Raw genomic sequence first — 20,149 nt, forward strand, 5'->3', positions numbered from 1 at the left:
ATTAAATTAATTTGTAATGTGTTTGGAGTCTGGACTCTATATAAGGATTCGAATTAAAATTCTCACATCTCTCTCTCTCTTAAGTTTTTAATTTTTTAATCTTGTAAAGAGACTAGAACCTCCCAAGTTCAAAGACTAAAGTAGACAAGGTATAACAGGTTAAACCCAGAAAATAACCCTAAGATGATGCCTTAATAATATGTTTGTGTAATTCTTATGTATATATAGATGCGATATTATAATGTTAATTTTGGTTCATAATGTTTCTCTGTCTACAAAATCAAAAGAGTAAATGATTTCTCTCTTAGAAGATTAGCTAAGATTATTATGATCCATGACCTTATTCGGTCAAAATTTGTAAACATAGGCACTCACTATCACATAGGACAAAACTAATTTTCTTCTGACTATTTAATAGTTTAACATAGCCTCCTGACTTTACAGTTTAGAGTCTACAAGTATCATAAATCATGAGACGGATTCAATATTTGTTAAAACTTTCAATAAAAACATCAAGAATACCACTCAAATGAGACGTATAACTTGACAAACCTATTTAGTCGATTTTAAATTCACAGTCAAACATATTTCGAAAAAGACAAACATCATTCCAGACATTTTATCTCGTGAACTTATTTTTGGAACTAACCAAAATTTGGTATCAGAGCATAAGAGAAATAAAGTCTTTATTTCGGTGGAACTCTATAACCTATAAATAGGTAAGAGTGACTCTCCGCCCCAAACACTACATGCAGACTTTGGTAGGTACCATAACGGATCCTTGCCCGATGCTGCCCATTCATGCAGCTGGTGCGTCTCTAAGCACAAACTTATGAGGTAAAGGGTTCGAATCCCAAAAGCAAACCGGTGCTTTATCCAACCATCCAATTTGGTATCAGTTGTCTCTTCTTCAAATTCGAACCCAAAAGCAAACCGGTGCTTTATCCAACCATCCAATTTGGTATCAGTTGTCTTTTCTTCTTCAAATTGACTAGAAGTTTCTTCCGTCAAATATACACTTTCCTCTTCTTCTTTTAAGAAAGTATTGACTTCTGATGGATATATTATATCTAAGTCATATTTATCAACGTATATTAACATGCATTCAATCATGTTAGTATTTTTTTTCTTTTATCAGGGCATTAAGGAGCGAAGTGTCATTTGCCACATGTCCAACATTCTTTCTCTATATATGTTATGACTATTAACTGAAAGTCATCATGATTTATGATACTTGTAAACTCTAAACTGTAAAGTCATGAGGCTATGTCAAACTATTAAATAGTCGAAAGAAAATCAACTTTGCCCCCATGTGATAGCAAGTACCTGTGTTTACAAATTTTGACCGAATAAAGTCATGGATCATAATAATCTTAACTAATTCTCTAAGAGATAGATCATTTACTCTTTCGATTTTGTAGACAAAGAAACATTATGAATCAAAATCAACATTAAAATATTGCATTTATATATACATGAGAATTACACAAACACATTATTAAAGCATTACCTCAGGGCTATTCCCTAGGTTTAGCCTGTCATACATTGTCTACTTCAATCTCTGAGTTTGAGAGGCTCTGGTTTCCTTAAAAGAATAAAAAACTATAAACTTAAGAGATGGAAATATATGAGAATTTTCTAAGGAAATTCTCTGTCTCAAACAAGTGAGGGGAGTGTTGTTATATAAAATTCGGACTCCAAACATATTACAAACTAATTTAATTCGAACATGTTCTCAAATAGGGACAACTGTCAAAAGAAAGCACTATGCACCAAAAGCCACCGACACTGTTCATTAATAGTATTTTGTTAGATACTATTCACGAATAGTGATGAATTTGTTGTATAAACCGATGCATTAGAAAAACAATGGGGAACCGCTTATTTAGCCATTAATAAATTCGACAAAGAAAGAAAACGAAGACTTTATTGCTATAAGTCAGGAACTTTTGGCCAAGCAATCATGAATTTACCATATTCACGAAAAAGAGTTATATGCAATCATACAAGCTCTAAAGAAATATGAGATGTTTCTAAGACCCAGTGAATTTGTTATTAAGACAGATTCGATGTTTGGTCTTCGAAGTTATGGAGGTCAATCTCGATCTCTTCTTCTAAATTTTCAAATACTTCAATTTATTTTCTCTTACTTGATTCTCCTATTTGGAACATGTTGACTTCTATGGAGTAATCAGATTCTATAATATCTTCGGACTCAGTTGTCTCTTCTTCTTCAGATTGACTAGAAGTTTCTTCTGCCGAATATATACTTTCATCTTCTTCTTCTAAGAATGTATTGACTTTTGATGGATGTATTATATCTAAGTCATATTCATCAGCGTCTATGAACATGCATTCGTTCCAAGCCACCTCAAAGAAATTCTGCAAGATCAATATCCAAAGAAGAAGCAGACAAGCTAAGACAACTCATCAAAGACCTCAAACAATCTTCTTCAGTCACTAAGACAGAAGCTGAACTTCCAAAGATAGTAAGCAGAAAGAAAAGACAACTGCAGAAGAAGGATCTAGATGACTTCTTGAAGACAAAGAAAGTAAAAGACTGGGCAAGCAAGACCAGATGTATTTCAACTTAAAGACATCAACCATATACTCTATCCACCAAGCCTTAACGAGTATACTAAAGACAAATACCGGATCTTTGGACAGGTATACCTCAGACAGCACAACACTAGGGAACGATTCCCTATCACTAACGGTATCCGAGACCATTTCTCAAAAGGAGAACTAGCAGCAGCAGACACAGTTTGGAATGCAGCCCAAAACAATGAGCAATATTGAATTCAGCCAAGGCATCTTTGCCATGCTCCAAGCAATGTGACAATACAGAGGACAGATACAGGCCCTAAATAAACAACCAAAGTATCAAGACCCAGCTTTTCCTACGCCGATATGACCAAAGACATAAAAGAAATAATTTTCCTGATAAATAAAAGTACCAACCAGTCAAGAATACATTGACCAATTAACCACATATAGACAATATCTAGAAACCAGAGATATCCGGATTCCTTGTATAAAAACAAGAAAGAGAGTTCTAGAAATAGTCAAATATGCTCTAAGACAATTCTCTAGAGATGAAGAGAGAGAGAGGTACAATCCACATTTACACAGTTCTGCCATCTTTCAGTTCAGAATGGCAATATTAAATGGAAAAAAAACATAAAAGTATTGAATAGAGCATTTCTATGTGCAACTGGTTAACTCAAGGGTGATGATTGTCAATTTTTGGACTTTCACATTATTGATTATGTGCACAATATTAATACTTACACCCCACCAAGATTCCCTTTCTTTTTTCTCTATATGAATTTTTTAAAATCTTAGAAGAGGACTAAAGAAAGATACTGATTTATCATTTCTTGGGATACCATAAAATTGGAATCTTATAAAAACAAAAACAGAGTGGTGTGGCAATAAAGTTCCCTTTTTTCCGCCCTTGAGCTTACAAGGAAAACAAAACAAGATATACCCAACAGTAACACAATAAAAAATATGAAGAAATCTACGCCTCTTAATTAATGAAGTTATAAATAAAAATTTATAAATCAAGAAAGACTAATAATATAGCTCTAAATAGTATGCGGCTGACGTGGTAAGTGCAGGGAACCGTAGATCTTTTTCCTTGTGTTTCCCGAAGAGAAAGATCTATACTTTTGTGCCCTTTCCATGTCAGCCACGTACTATTTAGCGTGTTGCCTTATCACGTCTCATCAAGGAAATATAGTCAACGAAGTAGGTGATAGTGGTACCTTGGGTTGTGACCAGAACAAGGCAGAACCAGTTGTGGTTCAGCAAGAGACCACCACCTCTGAATCACAGTACCTAGCCATAATCCTCCTAGCATTTTCAGCTCAAAATGTATTGTTTTAGCAACACTAGTAATGTGGTTAAACATTATAACAGCAAAAAAGAAAGCTTTATACCAAAGATTCGGGATTGGCTAAACAAATCCTGTTTGCCCATCCATTCTGTCAAAAGTCAAGTCTTCTATTATAGCCTTAACCTCAAACATGAAAAATCTATATAAAATACAATACCCTAATCACCACCACAGCATCCGCATTCCATGACAGACGATCAATTAAAAAATAATCGCCAAATGATTATTACAAATGACACTCAATTCTCAGGGGTTAGAGGTCATTTCTTTTCTGCTCAAATGAATGAAAGGCAATGCATCCCAAGGAATTGATTTCTGCTATTTTTTCACCTGAGAAGGCTGTAATATTTCACATAAATTCCTTCAATAAATAGCAAATAAGCACAATCCCAAGGTAATGAGGTGTGCACCTCTGCTTCTTTCTATAGGTGCTGATGAGGAACAATAGCAACGAGCTAGACGAATGAGAGAAGAATAGGGCACATACATTACCTGTGAGAGTTACAAAAAGTAACCTGAATCTATATGATGCTTGGATCTTTTTTACAGATTCGGACTATCATTTTTCAATTGTCCGGTTTCTCTTCTCCCATCGTCGTCTTCCAGACCATGTGCAGCATTTAGTTGCTGTTGTAACTGGAAATAGAAACCAAATAAATTCGTGCAAGTAGCAAAACTAAAAAGTTACTCATGATGCAGTTCAGATAATGGAAAATACCAAAAGGACACATTTGGTATACACTAAGGACGGCCTACCATCTTCAAAATGTTAAATCGAATCACATCAACATCAATGTGGTGGAAGGATTCACACCACTCGTGGGTTCCACCTAGGTTATCTCCTAAACCAAACCATAGGTGTAACCATCCACTCAAATTATTTCAAATGTAATATTATATCATTTAGAAAAGCCTCTGATATTTAGCTAACTTAATAAAACCCAAAAGGATAAGTATAACTAGATATGCCCATCCTCTGTAACTTACCTGCATGTGTTTCAACTTTTCAGCAGTAAGCTCATCGGTTAGATTAACCATCCTGGAAGAAAGGGGGAGAACAAAAGATAAGAGAAGGTGAAAAACATTTGAATATGTTTCATACTTCTTTATTTGGGGGCCAAAAAAAGTTGCAAGGATAAGTTCAAAGCAGCTATTTGTTTTACATTATAATGACCCACCTGGTTTGTAATTCTGAAATCTTGAGAAGCAATAAATGCTCTCTTTCAGAGGATGCTGTTTCAACCTGTCAAAACAATGGACACATCTTTTTGTAAATAAAGCATCTCCAATACAAAGTCTATTAAGACATGGCAAGAAGAACTTAGATAACATTTTTTCTCTCTTCTTTAAGAGACAACAAATTTTACAAGAAAGAATTGACAAGAAACACATTTACCAATGCATGTAAAAACCATTGAAAACAGGAAGTGAAAATCAGGAGGCAGCCAACAGTTCTATTTAGCTTTGGTCCGACAGAGAAAACCCAATGGAAGACTACTTTCTATTCAGGGTACTGTGTCCTACACTTGAAAGAGCATCTAAATTTTATATGACACCAGCATGAATAGCAGAAACTGATAATAAAAAATACAGAGAACATAATTATTGTTGTCTGATCTGATACTAATATGTTCTCCGTATTAAGATCAATCTGCACTGCCTCTACGCATTCTGTAAATGTCGCCAAACTTTCCAATTCCCAATCGTTGAAAGCACGTCTGAAGCCATAATTCCAACCAACCCCCTCCACCTCTCAATGCATAAAAGAAGAAATCATTTCCCCTTTCCTTAATGAGAGCTTGTACAAGTCCAGGAATAAAAGGTTCAGCACCTGGTCCCTGCACTACCAATCCTTCCAAAACCTCACCTTGTCGCCCTTCCCAACTTTAAACTTGACCTTCTGGCGATACAACAGAAGTTCTCATAATGCCTTTCCACACTAATAATTATTGACTTAATATTTTGTTATAGGAAATTAAATGCAAACCGGTATCATATTTCACAGAAAACATGAGACATGAGAAGGCTGGCCACATTTCAGTACTGCAGACAGAATAAACCAAAAATGTAAAATATAAATGATAGACTTACATTTGAATCATTCTCAGAATTGCGAGGTAGTGGGGGCAACTTTCCACTTTGAAAAGCTGAAACACAATTGCCGTACGTCAATCAAACTTGTACAAAACTTTTCTGCTAATTATTATAATGAACATATGATGCAAGAAATCTTCCACTCACCATCCACAACCTCAGCTTGTTGCAAGCTATTCAACAAATTCACAATAAGATCCTGGAAGTTAACCCAACAACGTCTAAGAACAGTTTCACAAGCTATAGTTACTTAAGATAACTTTTCAATTGGCACCAAAAAAATTACAAAATCTTTTGAGAGAATCAAGTTTTTATCTTTACTTGTTGTAATGACGTCTGATGAAAAAGATTCTGAAGATGAGGCATGAGAAGTGATGCAGGTACAGCATTGTTGCTCATTTCCTTGGGTGGCTGACTTACAGGCTGATAAAACAGTGAAAAATATGAACCTCTTCAGATTATAGGAAGGGATTCAGATTCTAAAATATATAATAAAAAAAAAGACAAATCATATATTCGTAAATGAAGCATAGTACATCTTTTCCAGGGAAAATAACAAACCTATGAAAATGGACATCACATATAAGATAATTTGGAAGAGTATTTGTTAAACAAAAAACAAACTAAAAACAATTGGAAGAGAAAATCAATTATAATGGAGGCAAATATTCATGTTGTGGGTACATGTGAAAATATTTCTTGGAATGCATGCATGTATAGAATTATATGGTTGCACATTCTTTTATCTAATTTGGGGAGTTATAAGGGCATGGTTGTTATTTTTAGAAGGTCCTTTGATTTCCTCTGGATTTTCTCTTCTTTCTTCTTCTTTCTCTTTTCCTCTAATCTTCCTTCTTCGGTTTTGTTCAACTTGGTAACAAAGTTACAGAGGATCGAAAAGAGGTTCTGATTAAAAAGCAATGAAAAAGAAAAACTTCAATGGTTAACAAGGTGACCATTATCATATCATAAAATCCAGTTCAACATGATTGTATTGAGCACATTAAAATTGAAAGACACTTCATTTGTGAGCAAGTTGATCAAGATCTTTGTTTACCTTTTGTAATGAGTGAGAATTAGCTAGCTAACATTCTTACTAAAGATGTCATTAAGAAAAAATGGGAATACGTTCTTAGTGTTGGCAGGATAAATATCTATGCTCAGCTTGAGAGGGGGCGTTAAGTTATTTGGAGGAATGGTCTTTTATGTAACTTGGGAAGTTATAAATGTGTCATTGCTATTTACAAAAGTTCTTTCAAATATATAAGTGAGGAGCCTAGTCACAAAAAAACGTGTTTTTTGAAGGAAAAAAAAAAAAGTTAGTTTAAAATGCATTTTGAACCTCTAATGATTAAAATTATTATTAAAAAAAAAGTGAATTTTTACACATTTTCAACGCAAAAACATGTTTTTTAAAAATGTCATTTCATCCTCTCAAATGAAAAATTGACAATTTTTGCTATTTAGTCCCTACCCAATAGTATAAACTGTGTGTGTGTGTGTGTTTTTTTTTTTTACTATTCAAAACCTTTGATTTGAAACCCGGAAAGCAGAGATCTTAAATCCGGTAAAGAGCGGTCCTAAATCCGGTGAGGCATTTCATCTTCTTAATGTTCCATAAAACCCCATTGCCTTCAACTTATTCAACTGAACATTAATTTTTCCGTAAAACCTCTAGGGTAAAAAATTTTACTCTTAAAATCTCAAAAACAAGGTAGTGTTTTTAGGGAGGTTGAAGATAATGGTTATTTTAGCACCAGTAATCAGTTAGTATCTTACTTCAAAGCATTAGCATTAGCATTCACTTTTAGTATCATGTTTCAAGTAGCTATCCTTAACACAAGAAGAAATCAGGACTAAAATCTTTGGAAAATTTAATTTTTGTTCTTCCGTTTTCTCATTCTCTTTTAACTGAGGATTGGCTAGTTTAAATTATTATCCAAGTTTGTGCTACAGGTTTGATCAGCAATTAAACCTGTTTGATTTTTGTGTTGGGGCATTGATCCGCTGTTCAATAGTGTATTTTTTGCTAAAAAATATAATGAAAACATATATCTATTATTTTTTTTTAATAATTTAAAAAAAAAATTATATATATTTTCGTTTTCCCATTTTTTCCCCAAAGTTTCTCTTGCTATTTTAAACCCCTACTGCAACGGGGTGACTATGGTCAGAATGTCTACACTCAACTCCTCTCCTCTTAAGTCTCATCTTCATTTCTTTCTTTTTTTCCCCATCTTCATTCTAGGCTCTATTCAACTTTTATTAATATTTTTTTTTTATGTTGACATATGCATGCCCTTTCCTTTCTTTTTTATATATCTCCCTCGTTAACTAGATAAATTATATATTCCTGCCTGGATTTACAGAATTTAGTCTTGCATCCTCGACAATTTGTTTTTGACGGACTTTTAATTTGAAATGACAGGAGTGCTTCCTCGTATTTGTATCTTCCAACAACTTCAACTCACATAGACGAGCAGTTTCGTCAATTTTTTGAGACATGATAACAAGCCAATGGTCTAGGAATGGCATAATCTTTGCCTGCCTAGGAAAAAAAATGAAGCATAATCTTAACCTAGGAAGTGTGACCAATTTTCGAAATTAACAAGGGAGATAGCTCAGACATTCTGTTGTGTGTGTATATATATATATATATGTGTGTGTCTTTTTTCTTTTTCTGAGAGAATATATCTGCTGGCTTGAAAAAATAGGGATTTTAACAAGAAAAAAAGGAATTAATAACCCTTTTAAGATTAAGTATGCCTTGGATAGAAAAACATGTATTTTCCCCCAGACACCCATTTTACCTACTTCTCAAAAGAATACAGAAAACAGTATCTGACAAAAAAAAAACATTTTATGTTTTCTTTCAAGAGAAAAAAAAAAAAAAAATACTCAAGTACACAAAAATGTTTAAAAGAAAGAAGTGAGGAACACACAATTTTTTTAACAGTTTCTATCAAATACTCTCTTTTTTAAATTTCTGACAAGAAAAAATAAATAATAAGGAAAATGAGCCTTTTTTACATCCAAAGCTCCCCCTTTCTAAGTGCACAGCAACTAGGAGAAAGTGAGGGGGGGAACCCTATATTTGAAAGGAACATTTTCTTATTTGTCTTTCTTTTTTGGTTAACGTCAGATAATGTAGAATTTTTTTTGTTAAAAAACTAAACAGAATATACTAGAGAGACAAGTAGACAAACCACTAGTTTAGAATCAAGAACCCAATCACCAACACTGGCAGATTTTCTTAGAGGTGATCCCTGCAACCACAATACGAAAATACGAAAAAGAGAAATAAAAAAAGTCACTACAGTTATTCACGAAAAAGCTTTCACTGATTGGTACTAACTTGTGAAGATTTTCGTGGAACTGCACATGATGGAATTTCCTGGAATACATATTTTGATTAGTGGCCATAGTATAATTTAATGCAAGACATCAAACGAATCGAGGTGTACCTTTGAAAGGTCCACATTTTCAGATGTTACTGAAAACCGGCCTTTTATTTGTACCACATTGGCCTTGGACTTATCCTCCAAAGAATCTCTAAATCCTGAGAAACGAAAAGGATGACTATTTTGAGGTTTCCTTAACATATGAGCTGTTTTTATCAAAGCAGGGTGTATTAGAAAGTTCTTCATCACAACAGTAGCCAAATGCTTAATAACATGTTAGATGTATAGTTCTTCAATAAATTCCACAAAATCTATTACCTCCAGAAGATCTTATGGGAGCTGATAAACTGTTTGCAGAAGCTCGATTGGGAAGCATCAATGGTCCACTAAAGCTTGGTGCTCTTCGTACATCACGCTTACCCTTTTCAATTGCTGCATTCTCATACCTAATAACAATAATAATCTCAGCAAACATGGTGAGATTCACTTTGAACCTTATAAGAGATACAAAAACTAAGATGCCTAACATGAAGAGTCATTTAAATATAACAACAACATGCTAAAAGTATTAAACTTACAAAGAGAAAGAAAAATTCAGATGAACCAAAAACATAGCTTACAAAATGAAATCTTGCTCGCAAAGAGTTAAGCAGGTATCAACCTCTTACTGGGCAATATACATGTGACTCATGTCTTGTTTAAATACAGGGTACGTAAAAAACTATATTACATACATACACATAAAAGGATACTTTATAACATAAAAATTATAGAAAACTTTTAACCTATTAAAATTTTGTATCATGCATTTAAAATTTAAATACTAATCTTGTTTGTCCTGATTTCCATTGTATCAGAACTAAGCAACTAGGCATCATCATCAAACCCTTAATTGGGGGTTGTCCGAACATATCAACTAGCACACAACCCAAATGCGAGAAGTGGTTGTAGTCCTCTTTTGAAGGACACCGAAAGTATAACTCTTTCTAAAAACAACTGTCAAAACAAGGGCTTTGATCTTAGATGAGCATTGAGCAAGGCAACAATCCCAAATTCCAAGGTCCCTACAAATTCCAACATTCCATGAGGGACCAGTAGGATACTATAGGCCAAATTTAAGATGCCCGTTGAAAGAGAATGATAAAGGTGTACAAGCTCCTTAAAAGAGCGGGTGGTCATTCCGCCAAAAGTCCAACCAAAATCCAACTCTACCCGATATCCCAATAATGCAATTAATATAAGCATGCTCACGACGAACCCAACCATACCTTGTAGTCACTTGTATTATTTTCTTTTTAATTGGTAAACGTTTGTAAAATTATTATGGGTATCCATAATTACATGAAATATCAGTCTCTGAAATGATCCTTATACTTCCCCATAAAGATTTCTTAAGACCATATGATTCTCACAACAATGCTGAAGCGTTTTAATCTCTCTCAATCCCAACCATGTTGGTCAAAAGGTGAATGTTGGATCTCAACTATAGAGAACGTTAATATTAAAATTTTCTAATTTGTTACTAATCCCATTTCAAACAGTACTAACATGGTGGAAAAGAGAAAATTTAACAAATAAAGAACCATGGCATACCTTTCAGAGATGCGCCCTCTTTCCGATAATGAATGAGTAAGCACAATATTAGGCATGAGTGGTCCACTCTGAGTCTGGCGGCTTTTGCCTGTTTGACTTTTAGGATGGCCTTGCACCATGTCCTTGTTGTCTGATATCGACACTACTGGCTGATTACTTGATCCATCTTTCTCAAACCCATCAAATTTCTCATCATTGCCAGAATCAAGCACATCAGCTTCTGCAACTTCCCCCTTTGCATTCAAGCACTCAGCCTGTGATATTTCAGCACCACTTGTACTTCCTCTGTAAGCAAAGTATATGTTAGAAAATAGCATGTAATTTGTTGTAAATATGACAGCAAAGTGCATCTATAACATTCAGTATCAGAAGATGTCATTGTGACATGTTACACAACTTGAAGCACAATAAATATACAATGAGAAGTGCCCATCAGACAAGTTAAACTAAGCAGACAAGATAGATATTTAGGAATTTTGATAGAATTAGGCCCTTAAAAGTAATACCTGCTATAAATGTCATTTGTAGAAATAAATTTCCCCGTACTAGATTTGGAAGTAGATGCATCCTGCAAAAGTTAAACCAAGAGTTTCACAAGCTTTTCTGCATGGTAAAAGTTAATCAACATATAAAGAAATGAGACCTGCACTTAGATCTGGTATACTGGGAGAGCATAAGAACAGTTTAAAGAGTAAGGAGGACAAAGGATTAGGTTAACCTTATCATAAACAAATAATCTCATGCTTTCCTCTTCTTCCTTCATTCCTGGACTATCATCGTCATCTTGGACCTACGTGAAACCGATGACATCAGTAATCATTCCTAACCAAGACACTTGGTTCAGAATTTTACAATTAGAATACCTCATGAAGATCAACTCAAAAATGAAGAAATTTTAGGCGTTTGAAAAGAATAAGTCTGACATACCAGTGATGCCTGGGATTTCAAGTCCTCAACATCGAAGTTCCATGCACTAACACCTCGTTTGTACTCATTCTGAGAGATGAAGCATAACAAAATGCAAAATAAATAAAGACTACAAGACCAGTCACCACTAAACATGACAAAACTCTCTATGATTTATTTAATCGAGAGAGTCATGGTATGGCATTGTAGATATTACCCAAAATATATTTAGAAAATAAAGTAACACCATCCACACACACACAAAAAAAGATTTGATACCAATCGATTTTACAATAGGATTACTAGATATCCGTGTCATTCTCACTAAAGTCCATATCCATGTGGATATTAATATCTCACTCATTTCTCTGTTCCAACATAACGATTCTACAAAGAAATGATTGGACTGAAATCATACATAAGCCATGCTAAAGTTGTAAACATGACAAGTACGCGAAGCTATCAAAATAGACAAGTAAAGGAAATTATTTAGTAAGATGAGGATAAGGACTTTGCTGATGTAGACAACCAAGTAAAAGATGAATGCTTTTGGTAGGTAGGTGAAGGGACCCCAACTTCCTATCTCCATTGCATAAAGGAAATAAGAGAAGGCTGTGAGAGAAGGTGAGGGGGGTAATCCAGAGAAGATAGTGGAGAGTAAAGCATATTTTCTCATTATGATTCATCCTCTCGGACCCCATATTTTTAGTAGCGGGATTGAAATGTCTGGAATACCCTGCATTATATGTGGCCATGCCATTGACCAAGCTAACTTGACTTGAAACTGTATTGATGTCTTCAAGCTTCTGTTAACCTAGCCATACCACTGTTTGGGGTTGTAAGGACTCGCCAAGACACTGACAGAGATTCGTTGTACACTAATAGTGGCGATAAAATGCCATCCTTTCCAGTTTGATAGGTAGCTCAGTGTGGCGGCACAATTCCAAAATCAATCCGATGCTTCGTCTGACATCACTGTATGTCCATGTTAGAAGCTTGTAGGGGACGGTGCTAAACAGGAAGGCACTTAATAGTGCATGACAGTCTTGTGGCCTCCACCCCCAAAAAAGAAGGAAAAAGACAGAATGAAACACATTAGGGTGCCTTGAGACTTGAGGAAAGGCACTGCATTCACGCATCGAGGCAAGGTCCCCTGGGACTGAACAACTTAGGACACCAGAGTGGCAAGTTTGCTTGGTGGGGCCATGGCACCTCACCCCATGATGCACCATCCACACCTTCAAAACTTAAAATTGGGTTCATATTGTAATCAATAAGGATTAGGAAACAGGAAGACTCCCATATAAATTTACAAGATTAGCAGATTCACTTATCCAAAAAAAAAAGATTCATTTTTCCGCGTGGCAATTCAGTAATTACCCAATCTTTTGCAACCAGATAATTCTTCATTACTATTTTCATACCACAACTTCTGGCCTCCAAATATACCACATTCACAAAGTCCAAAAAGCTTGGAGGTCTCTGGACCTTTTTAGGTAACTTAAATCAAGTTTGAGTAGGATTTCCAAAATTTTCAAATGGTTTTTGCACTGGAATCTATGACCTTATCAAATTAAAATTTGCTTGGATTTGTAATATATAACTTGAAAAACTTTTATCCGATGATAAAAACGCGTTTTTAAAGAATGTTTGAAAGCGATCTCCAAGAGCTGGAATTCAGATAAATAAGTTCTAGTAAAAGAATAATAATTCAGATCCGAGTTTTTAAATGATGCTGTGTACCCAGAACTGTAAGTCTTTGACTGGTTCAATTCACAGTTTTTATGTTCAAGTGACCATTGAGATTTCTTCAATAACTTCTTCAGAACAAGTAAAATAGGTCCATTTCATAAAAAAGATTATATATCTACCAAATAATTCATCCATATAGGAAACACGTCCTGGTCAAAGAGAAGAATAGCAGTATTATTTACTAAATCTTCATTGAATGTGCCAGATAGCACAACACCAATATTCTAAGACTTCTGGATAAATAACAATAAAAAAATGGAAAACCTTAAAGTAGGGACTGAAAGAAAAGATTATCCAGTAATAAATATTAAGCAATGTTAATAATTAAAACTCAGCAATTTCATAATCCCTGTCATAACCGTTATTGACTGTAAAATCCTTATTTCTTAGAGGCAGATATTCTTAGTGGCTTTGTTGCTACTTCCATCTTCACAAGAAAGTTCAATGCAACAATTATGGGAACGGCACTTTGGGAACAAAGGATATTGGTGGGGAAAAAAAATCCCCCGAGAATATTATAATCAAATTCAGAACAAACACATAAGTAATTTTGAGAAGTACTTCTAACCTGTGATATTGCTTCTTGTTCTGCTGAGGGCATTTTCTTTAAAGCTAGTTGTGCAGCATCCTTGAGCTACGAGAAAATAAGTGATTTAAATTCTTAACTGAACATCAGTGCAAAACAAAGTTAGAACTCTATATAACATAGGTAAGGTAGACAACCTGGAGGGCTTTTACACGTTCCCAAAGAGGTGGCAAGTCAGTCAGAAGGCTCTTCACAGAAAGCTCTGGAGGTTTTGCATGTTTGAAAAAAGAGTGTTTTAACAATTTTTCCGCTGTTGGCCTCTTTGTTTGATCTTTCACCAAGCACATGGCAACCATTTCTTTAAAAGACTGATTACAACTGGAAATGCTCCAATTAGAACAATATTCAACAATAATAATACCATTTAACGTTGTAACATATACTTGGTAACACTAAGCCTATTTACAGGCCAGATAAAGGTCTGATGAATATCTTGATGTATGCCATATATCGTATATGAGGCAATGGAAAAAATGAGATGAAATTATACGTCAATGGCATATATATGGTTGACCCTCTAAACAGTTCACTAGCCAAAAAGATAAGTAATACCTTGGAAAACCTTTTATCTCGATCGTAATCTAGTCCAGGAGGGGCATTCTGGATAGTCATCAGGAGAACCTACTTCCAGAGAGAGTGGTGACAAGTCAAAAGCTTTGACACATTAGTAGCATGAAAGTTTTCTTTTTCTTTTTCTTTTTTTGATAAGTAAAAGCAACTACGTGCTCTCTGTGTGCGACTTTGTGTGCATTTCTTCAAAGTAGTAGTGTATACCTTCATTGGAGGGTACTTTGAAAAGGGAGCGTGACCATGAGCCAACTCCAGTGCAGTTATTCCAAATGACCAGATATCAGCTCTGCAAAAAAATTGATGCTATTACTTATCCCAAAAAAACATTGATGCAACATGTAAGCACTCTTTATGAACATCCTTCATAATTCTGATACATGTTGTCCTGTTTTACTTATCAAGACATATGGTGGACTCAGACAAATCACCAAACAGGAGTTTTTTTTTTTTCCTTTCTCTTCAGGACAAGCTCAGAATTGTTAATGAACAACCTTTGTATCGTAAAAAACTGAGTAAAAGGTAAATCTCCAACTATTTTCTTGAAAGAACCAAGACATGGAGTAAGGTAATCACTGAAGGATGGAAGAGTGAATGAACGAAGAAAATAGAGACTTTTATCCAACAAGGCAGCATGACCAACCAATGCAAAACAAGTGAGAAAAAAAGAAGAAGAAATAAATGTGAGATACAAACAAACAGAAATTGAGGCAACAAGGTTCATTAATTTCAATAATGACTATTGTCACATCCTACGGTGTTTTAGATGCAAATGACATCTAATAAAGTATTTACACATAGAAGAAAAATCCTTTTATTTGCCAGCCCAAAATTGATAGAAAAATAATGTGCAAGTAAAGAATATGATAGAAGCAAACACTGCTCAATTCTGTGTATGCTACTCAATTGCAGAAAGTCAAAACTAAGTTTCACAATGATAATCTTTTGGGTAATTTGAGATACCCCTCTGGATTTTCAAACTGATGACATACCCCATAGACTTCAGTCTTCCTTGAGATGCTAACGAAAATATTTTAAAATGACTGAAATACGCCCATCTTCAACCTCTTGCCAAAACCCACTGATTTCTCCCCAAATTCCCATCATCATCCTCAAAACCGTTTAAACCATCACAAAACAAGCATACCCAATTCTCAAACCCGATTAAATCATCACAAATCAACAAATCAAATCTCAAAACAGATTAAATCATTTTGATATTCTGAAAAACCCATCCTGATTTTCTGTTTATTTCTTCTTTTTGAACATTTCCTTTACAAGATCACAAATTTTTTTAATCGGAAAAAGGATGAATTGGATTAGAAAGCTCGTGTGAAAGTAGCGTTACACTCCAAAAGTTAATTCGTACAAATGAGAGTTGCATTTCGCTCTGAACATTAGATCACATAAACGAAAGTTGTGTTATGCTCCAAAAGTCAGTTAGCACAAGCGAAAGTTGTGTTTCGCTCCGAACGTTAGTTCGCACAAACAAGAGTTGTGTTTCGCTCCAATGAAACTACAGTAAAAATTGGTCAAGGAGACCAATCTAAAACAAAAGAAAAACAAAATCACAAATAACAGAGTAAGCAGCAAAGAAAAAACTATTTGTTCCCTCTCCCACAATAATGTTCCGTCTAAACACGAAATCTTCAAAGAACAGGCTCTTGCACTCCTTACATGATTTTAGACCACCAATAAAGAAGTGACTTAACGTCTAGAATGATATTATGAATGTTTTTCTTCTTGCCTTCAAACGCACAACTATTGTGCTCCTTCAACAATGCCACAACATAATGCCAATGGAAGAAGATTCCATATCATACGAACCCTAAAAGAGAAAGCATGAGTAGACCATCCCCTCAATAATTCTGAAACTGAGAAAGGGAAGGTTCAACACACTTCAAATGAAGATAGGAAAAAGTTCAAATGTCAAGAGCAAGAGAATAATGTAGAAACAAGTGATAACAGAATCCCCATGAGATTTACACATCTGACAAAAAGCAACAAGTATAATCTTATTACTAATCTTTGGATAGGACCATGCCAGGGGAAACATACCACTTAAAGACACTTTAAAAGGAACCTTATGCGTCACAACACCCAAGGGAACATAAAGAAAGGTGATCTTTGGATAGTACCATGCCAAGGGAAATATAACACATAAAGAAAGACACTTTGGAAGGAACCTTGTGCCCTAAAAACACCCGAGGGGGAAATTTAGAAGAAACATTGGACGACGATAGGATCTACTAAGATTTAGTAGAAAGATCTAAGAGAGAAATTCCCTACACAACAAACTGACCAGACCAGCCATTTCAACATTGAATTAGAACTGGGAGTCTCACTAATATTTGCTAGTAATCTTGTTGCCAACTCAATTTTCCAATCATTGAGGTTCCTCAAAAACTAAGATTCCACGAGGAAAGACACACCTGACTCCAACTAGCTTTTGATATGTACACTCAACCCTTCCCAAAAATCAAGTAAGCATACAAACCGAACAAAAATCAACCAAAGAAATTTCTCAGAAAACCAGAATGTGGAATAGAAAATATACTTATCCAATCAATCTCGTGTGTAAATCGGAGCCAAAAATATGGATACCCAAGAAACAAAGAGCTTGAAAAATAAGGACTAGCAAGAGAGAGAGAGAGTGCGTGTGCTTGTGCTTGTGCTTGTGCAAAATACAAAAAAAATGCAAGGGAAGATAAGGTTTTTGAGAGGTTGTGAAGTGTGGTTTGTAGGTGAAATAAGGTGGATCTACCCAAGGTTGAAGACAATGGGCTATGGGAAAGACATTGTAGACAAGAATATTTGGTCATTTCAGAAACTTGCATTAGTCACTACAGAAGACCAACAGCCAAGGTCATATGTCAACAGTTTGAAAATGCATACAGGGGGGGGGGGGGGGGGGAGGATATCCACCAAAACCCAAGGTATTTCACAATTACCCTGATATTTTTTGGTTGATAATTATTCTTAAGTACAGCAAATAGTGAGAAATTTTGTATAGTGAACTGTGGCTTTCAATGAAAGTAAGAATCTAAGACACAACTCTTTCCCTAGCCATGCTTTAGGTTCTATAGATAGATCAACACTCACTTGAAATCATATCCGCTTCCTGGCTGCAACACCTCTGGAGCCATCCTTTGGAGCAGAAAAAAAAATGGAATACAAGTGGTGTATATCATATTTGATTATGAAATAAACAAAGTTTCACATATTAGAAAATAAAACACTGCTGAGGAAAAAGGTGATGTCTCACCAGCATGGAGTCCCTACAAAAGTATTCCTTGAACGTTGCCTATCACCCTTGTCAAACATACATGCCGAAACACCAAAGTCACCAAGCTTCACCTCCCCATTGCTATCAAGAAGAATATTTCCAGCCTGCAAAACCATATGATGTTAATCAAACTAGTGTTGTATTTTTATAAATAGATTATAAATGGAACAAATCCAAGTATCCACTACTTGAAGTGATGCGATTTAATTTCATACTGACCTTGACATCACGATGGATGTGCCCGTGTCGATGGAGATAGTCCAAAGCCTTAAGAGTTTCTTTAAGGATTGAACAAATTACTGACTCTTCAAATCCATCTTGATACGCTATCTTCATGAGATGGAGGCAAGATCCCTCTGCCATGAACGGCATTATCACCCAGAGACATCGTTCAACAACAAATGAACAATATGCCCTTATTACATTTGGGTGATCAATTAAACTCATTGTTTGGGCTTCCTTTCGTATATCATCCTTCAAAAAGAAAAATCCGAAGATGCATTAGACATTGAAGAGAGGATTTCTTCACGGTACACCAAAGCCTGTCTTTAAAATGATCGTTAGAATTATAACAGACTGAAACATTCCAAGCAGTTCTCAACCTTCCTAAATTGAATAACAACTTTTTTTTTTTTTTTAAATATGCTTCTTTATGCCACTAAATTACACCACCCAGTAAAGACTCTTGATAGTTGATACTTCAAACCACAAAAAATTACATCTTGACAATGAAATTCTACTGATAAGTCTTTTTTGTACATGAAGAATTCCTTTAATACATGTAGAGAACCAGATAAAGCAAAAGTAGTAGAAAACTCAGTCCATCAACATTAGTTCCTATTTGAATTCAAATTCAGAAACTCGACTCCTCCCTCTTGCGGTCCACTCCCAATAACCCCACTTTAATTTTCCAAAATCAAGCCCTAGCCTAAAATATAAACTATCGAATCCAACTCGATGATTAAACTAGAACAATTGAATCAAAGGTCCAAATCACTTTTTAAAAAAAAAAACTAAGATCAAAACCAAATCTCGCTTAAATTCACAGTAACCAGCTCAGATTTCAGTAAAAAAGACGAAAATCGGGACGACAAATTCAATAAAAATAGAGTAACAAGAATACAAACCAGATTGCTGTTGCATCGATCGAAATCTAAGCACTTAACAGCAATTACTTCGTTGGATGGAAGATAGATCGCCCTATAAACAGTAGCGCTGGCGCCATAGCCGACCTCTTCAAGGAGCTTGTAATCGGCCGCATTCGCAGAGTAGCTTCTCCGTCCGTTTCCCATCCTTCCCATACCCTGAAAACCGCTTCAAACCAATCGGAAAACCACCAAAAATCTCGACACCGCCCCCAAAAAATAACTCTGCTACAGCCTTCCGTTGACCACCATTAGAAACGGCGCGAACGAGCGAGAGACAGAGAAATAAAAAAGGGGTTTCCTGACTTGGGAGATGCCGATTACTGAAGTTGCAAAGCGGAGGTCTGTGATTGGATTATTGACACGTGGAACCGTACAATAAGGGACGACTGGGCCCAATTGTCACGAACCCATATTGCTTTGTTCAGAAATTTTTCTCTTTTCGGTCGTGTGTTGGCGATAATTTTTTCAGGTAATTTTGGAATTTCGTTCATTAAAAAAAACAAAAAACAAAAAAGACAACTTTCTAAGGTATATGTATATAGATAGTTATACAGTATCGAAGAAATTTCCTAACATACGATAGGAAGCACAGAATCAATGGATGTTGATATCATATTGCGATGCCACCTGGCAAGTCTATTTCAGCAACTAAAAGTAAACTCTCACTAATACATCGATTTTGATTATTTTTTTCTTATAAATAATTATTTTCTTGAAAATTAAACAGTTGACTAGGAATCGTTCCTGTAACTGGATTTGAGAACCATAGTGTAGATTCCTTAGTAGATCTAACACACAGTGGAAATAAAATTTCTAAAGAAAATTTCCGTAATCAGAAAAAGACTAAAAAGAGAAATTTCACTTGATATTTCATTTATAAGATACCGTACGAGTTGTACATCAAACTGGATGTAC

At 35.1% G+C, this 20,149-nt stretch overlaps 1 protein-coding gene across 4 annotated transcripts; it reads right to left on the reverse strand.

Annotated features, from left to right (window-relative positions):
• Window positions 1–1,937: 1,937 nt before the first annotated feature.
• Window positions 1,938–19,639, reverse strand: LOC147393896 (uncharacterized). Of its 4 annotated transcripts, none has more exons than XR_015181958.1 (23): window positions 19,214–19,634; window positions 18,306–18,560; window positions 18,066–18,190; window positions 17,903–17,947; window positions 15,008–15,089; window positions 14,786–14,854; window positions 14,371–14,541; window positions 14,216–14,281; window positions 11,917–11,985; window positions 11,708–11,779; window positions 11,496–11,557; window positions 10,990–11,274; window positions 9,715–9,842; window positions 9,460–9,554; window positions 9,351–9,389; window positions 9,202–9,261; window positions 6,317–6,418; window positions 6,143–6,194; window positions 5,993–6,048; window positions 5,080–5,144; window positions 4,889–4,940; window positions 3,771–4,537; window positions 1,938–2,382 (listed from the first exon to the last, which is right to left on the reverse strand). XR_015181958.1 is itself a non-coding variant. In XM_086455167.1 (23 exons), exons 1-22 carry the CDS (start codon window positions 19,385–19,387, stop codon window positions 4,445–4,447), a joined length of 2,217 nt encoding a protein of 738 aa, XP_086311293.1. In that variant the 5' UTR covers window positions 19,388–19,639; the 3' UTR covers window positions 1,938–2,382; window positions 4,417–4,444. The 4 variants fall into 4 exon arrangements, 2 of the variants coding, with proteins under 2 accessions (XP_086311293.1, XP_086311292.1); XR_015181957.1 differs by having other exon boundaries at window positions 2,674–4,537; XM_086455167.1 differs by having other exon boundaries at window positions 4,417–4,537; window positions 19,214–19,639.
• Between the last annotated feature and the right edge of the window lie 510 nt (window positions 19,640–20,149).

The sequence above is a fragment of the Akebia trifoliata genome, chromosome 10 (assembly GCF_017979445.1).
Source record: "Akebia trifoliata isolate Shusen 1 chromosome 10, ASM1797944v1, whole genome shotgun sequence".
NCBI classification, from domain to species: domain Eukaryota; kingdom Viridiplantae; phylum Streptophyta; class Magnoliopsida; order Ranunculales; family Lardizabalaceae; genus Akebia; species Akebia trifoliata.

Excerpts from the sequence above, each read along its gene's own strand:
- LOC147393896 (XM_086455167.1), bottom strand. The coding sequence starts at position 19,387 with ATGGGAAGGATGGGAAACGGACGGAGAAGCTACTCTGCGAATGCGGCC. Across the intron at positions 18,191-18,305 it reads ACATCCATCGTGATGTCAAG|GCTGGAAATATTCTTCTTGA; the intron begins GTCAGTATGAAA and ends ATGGTTTTGCAG. Across the intron at positions 6,049-6,142 it reads ACAAGCTGAGGTTGTGGATG|CTTTTCAAAGTGGAAAGTTG; the intron begins GTGAGTGGAAGA and ends ATTGTGTTTCAG.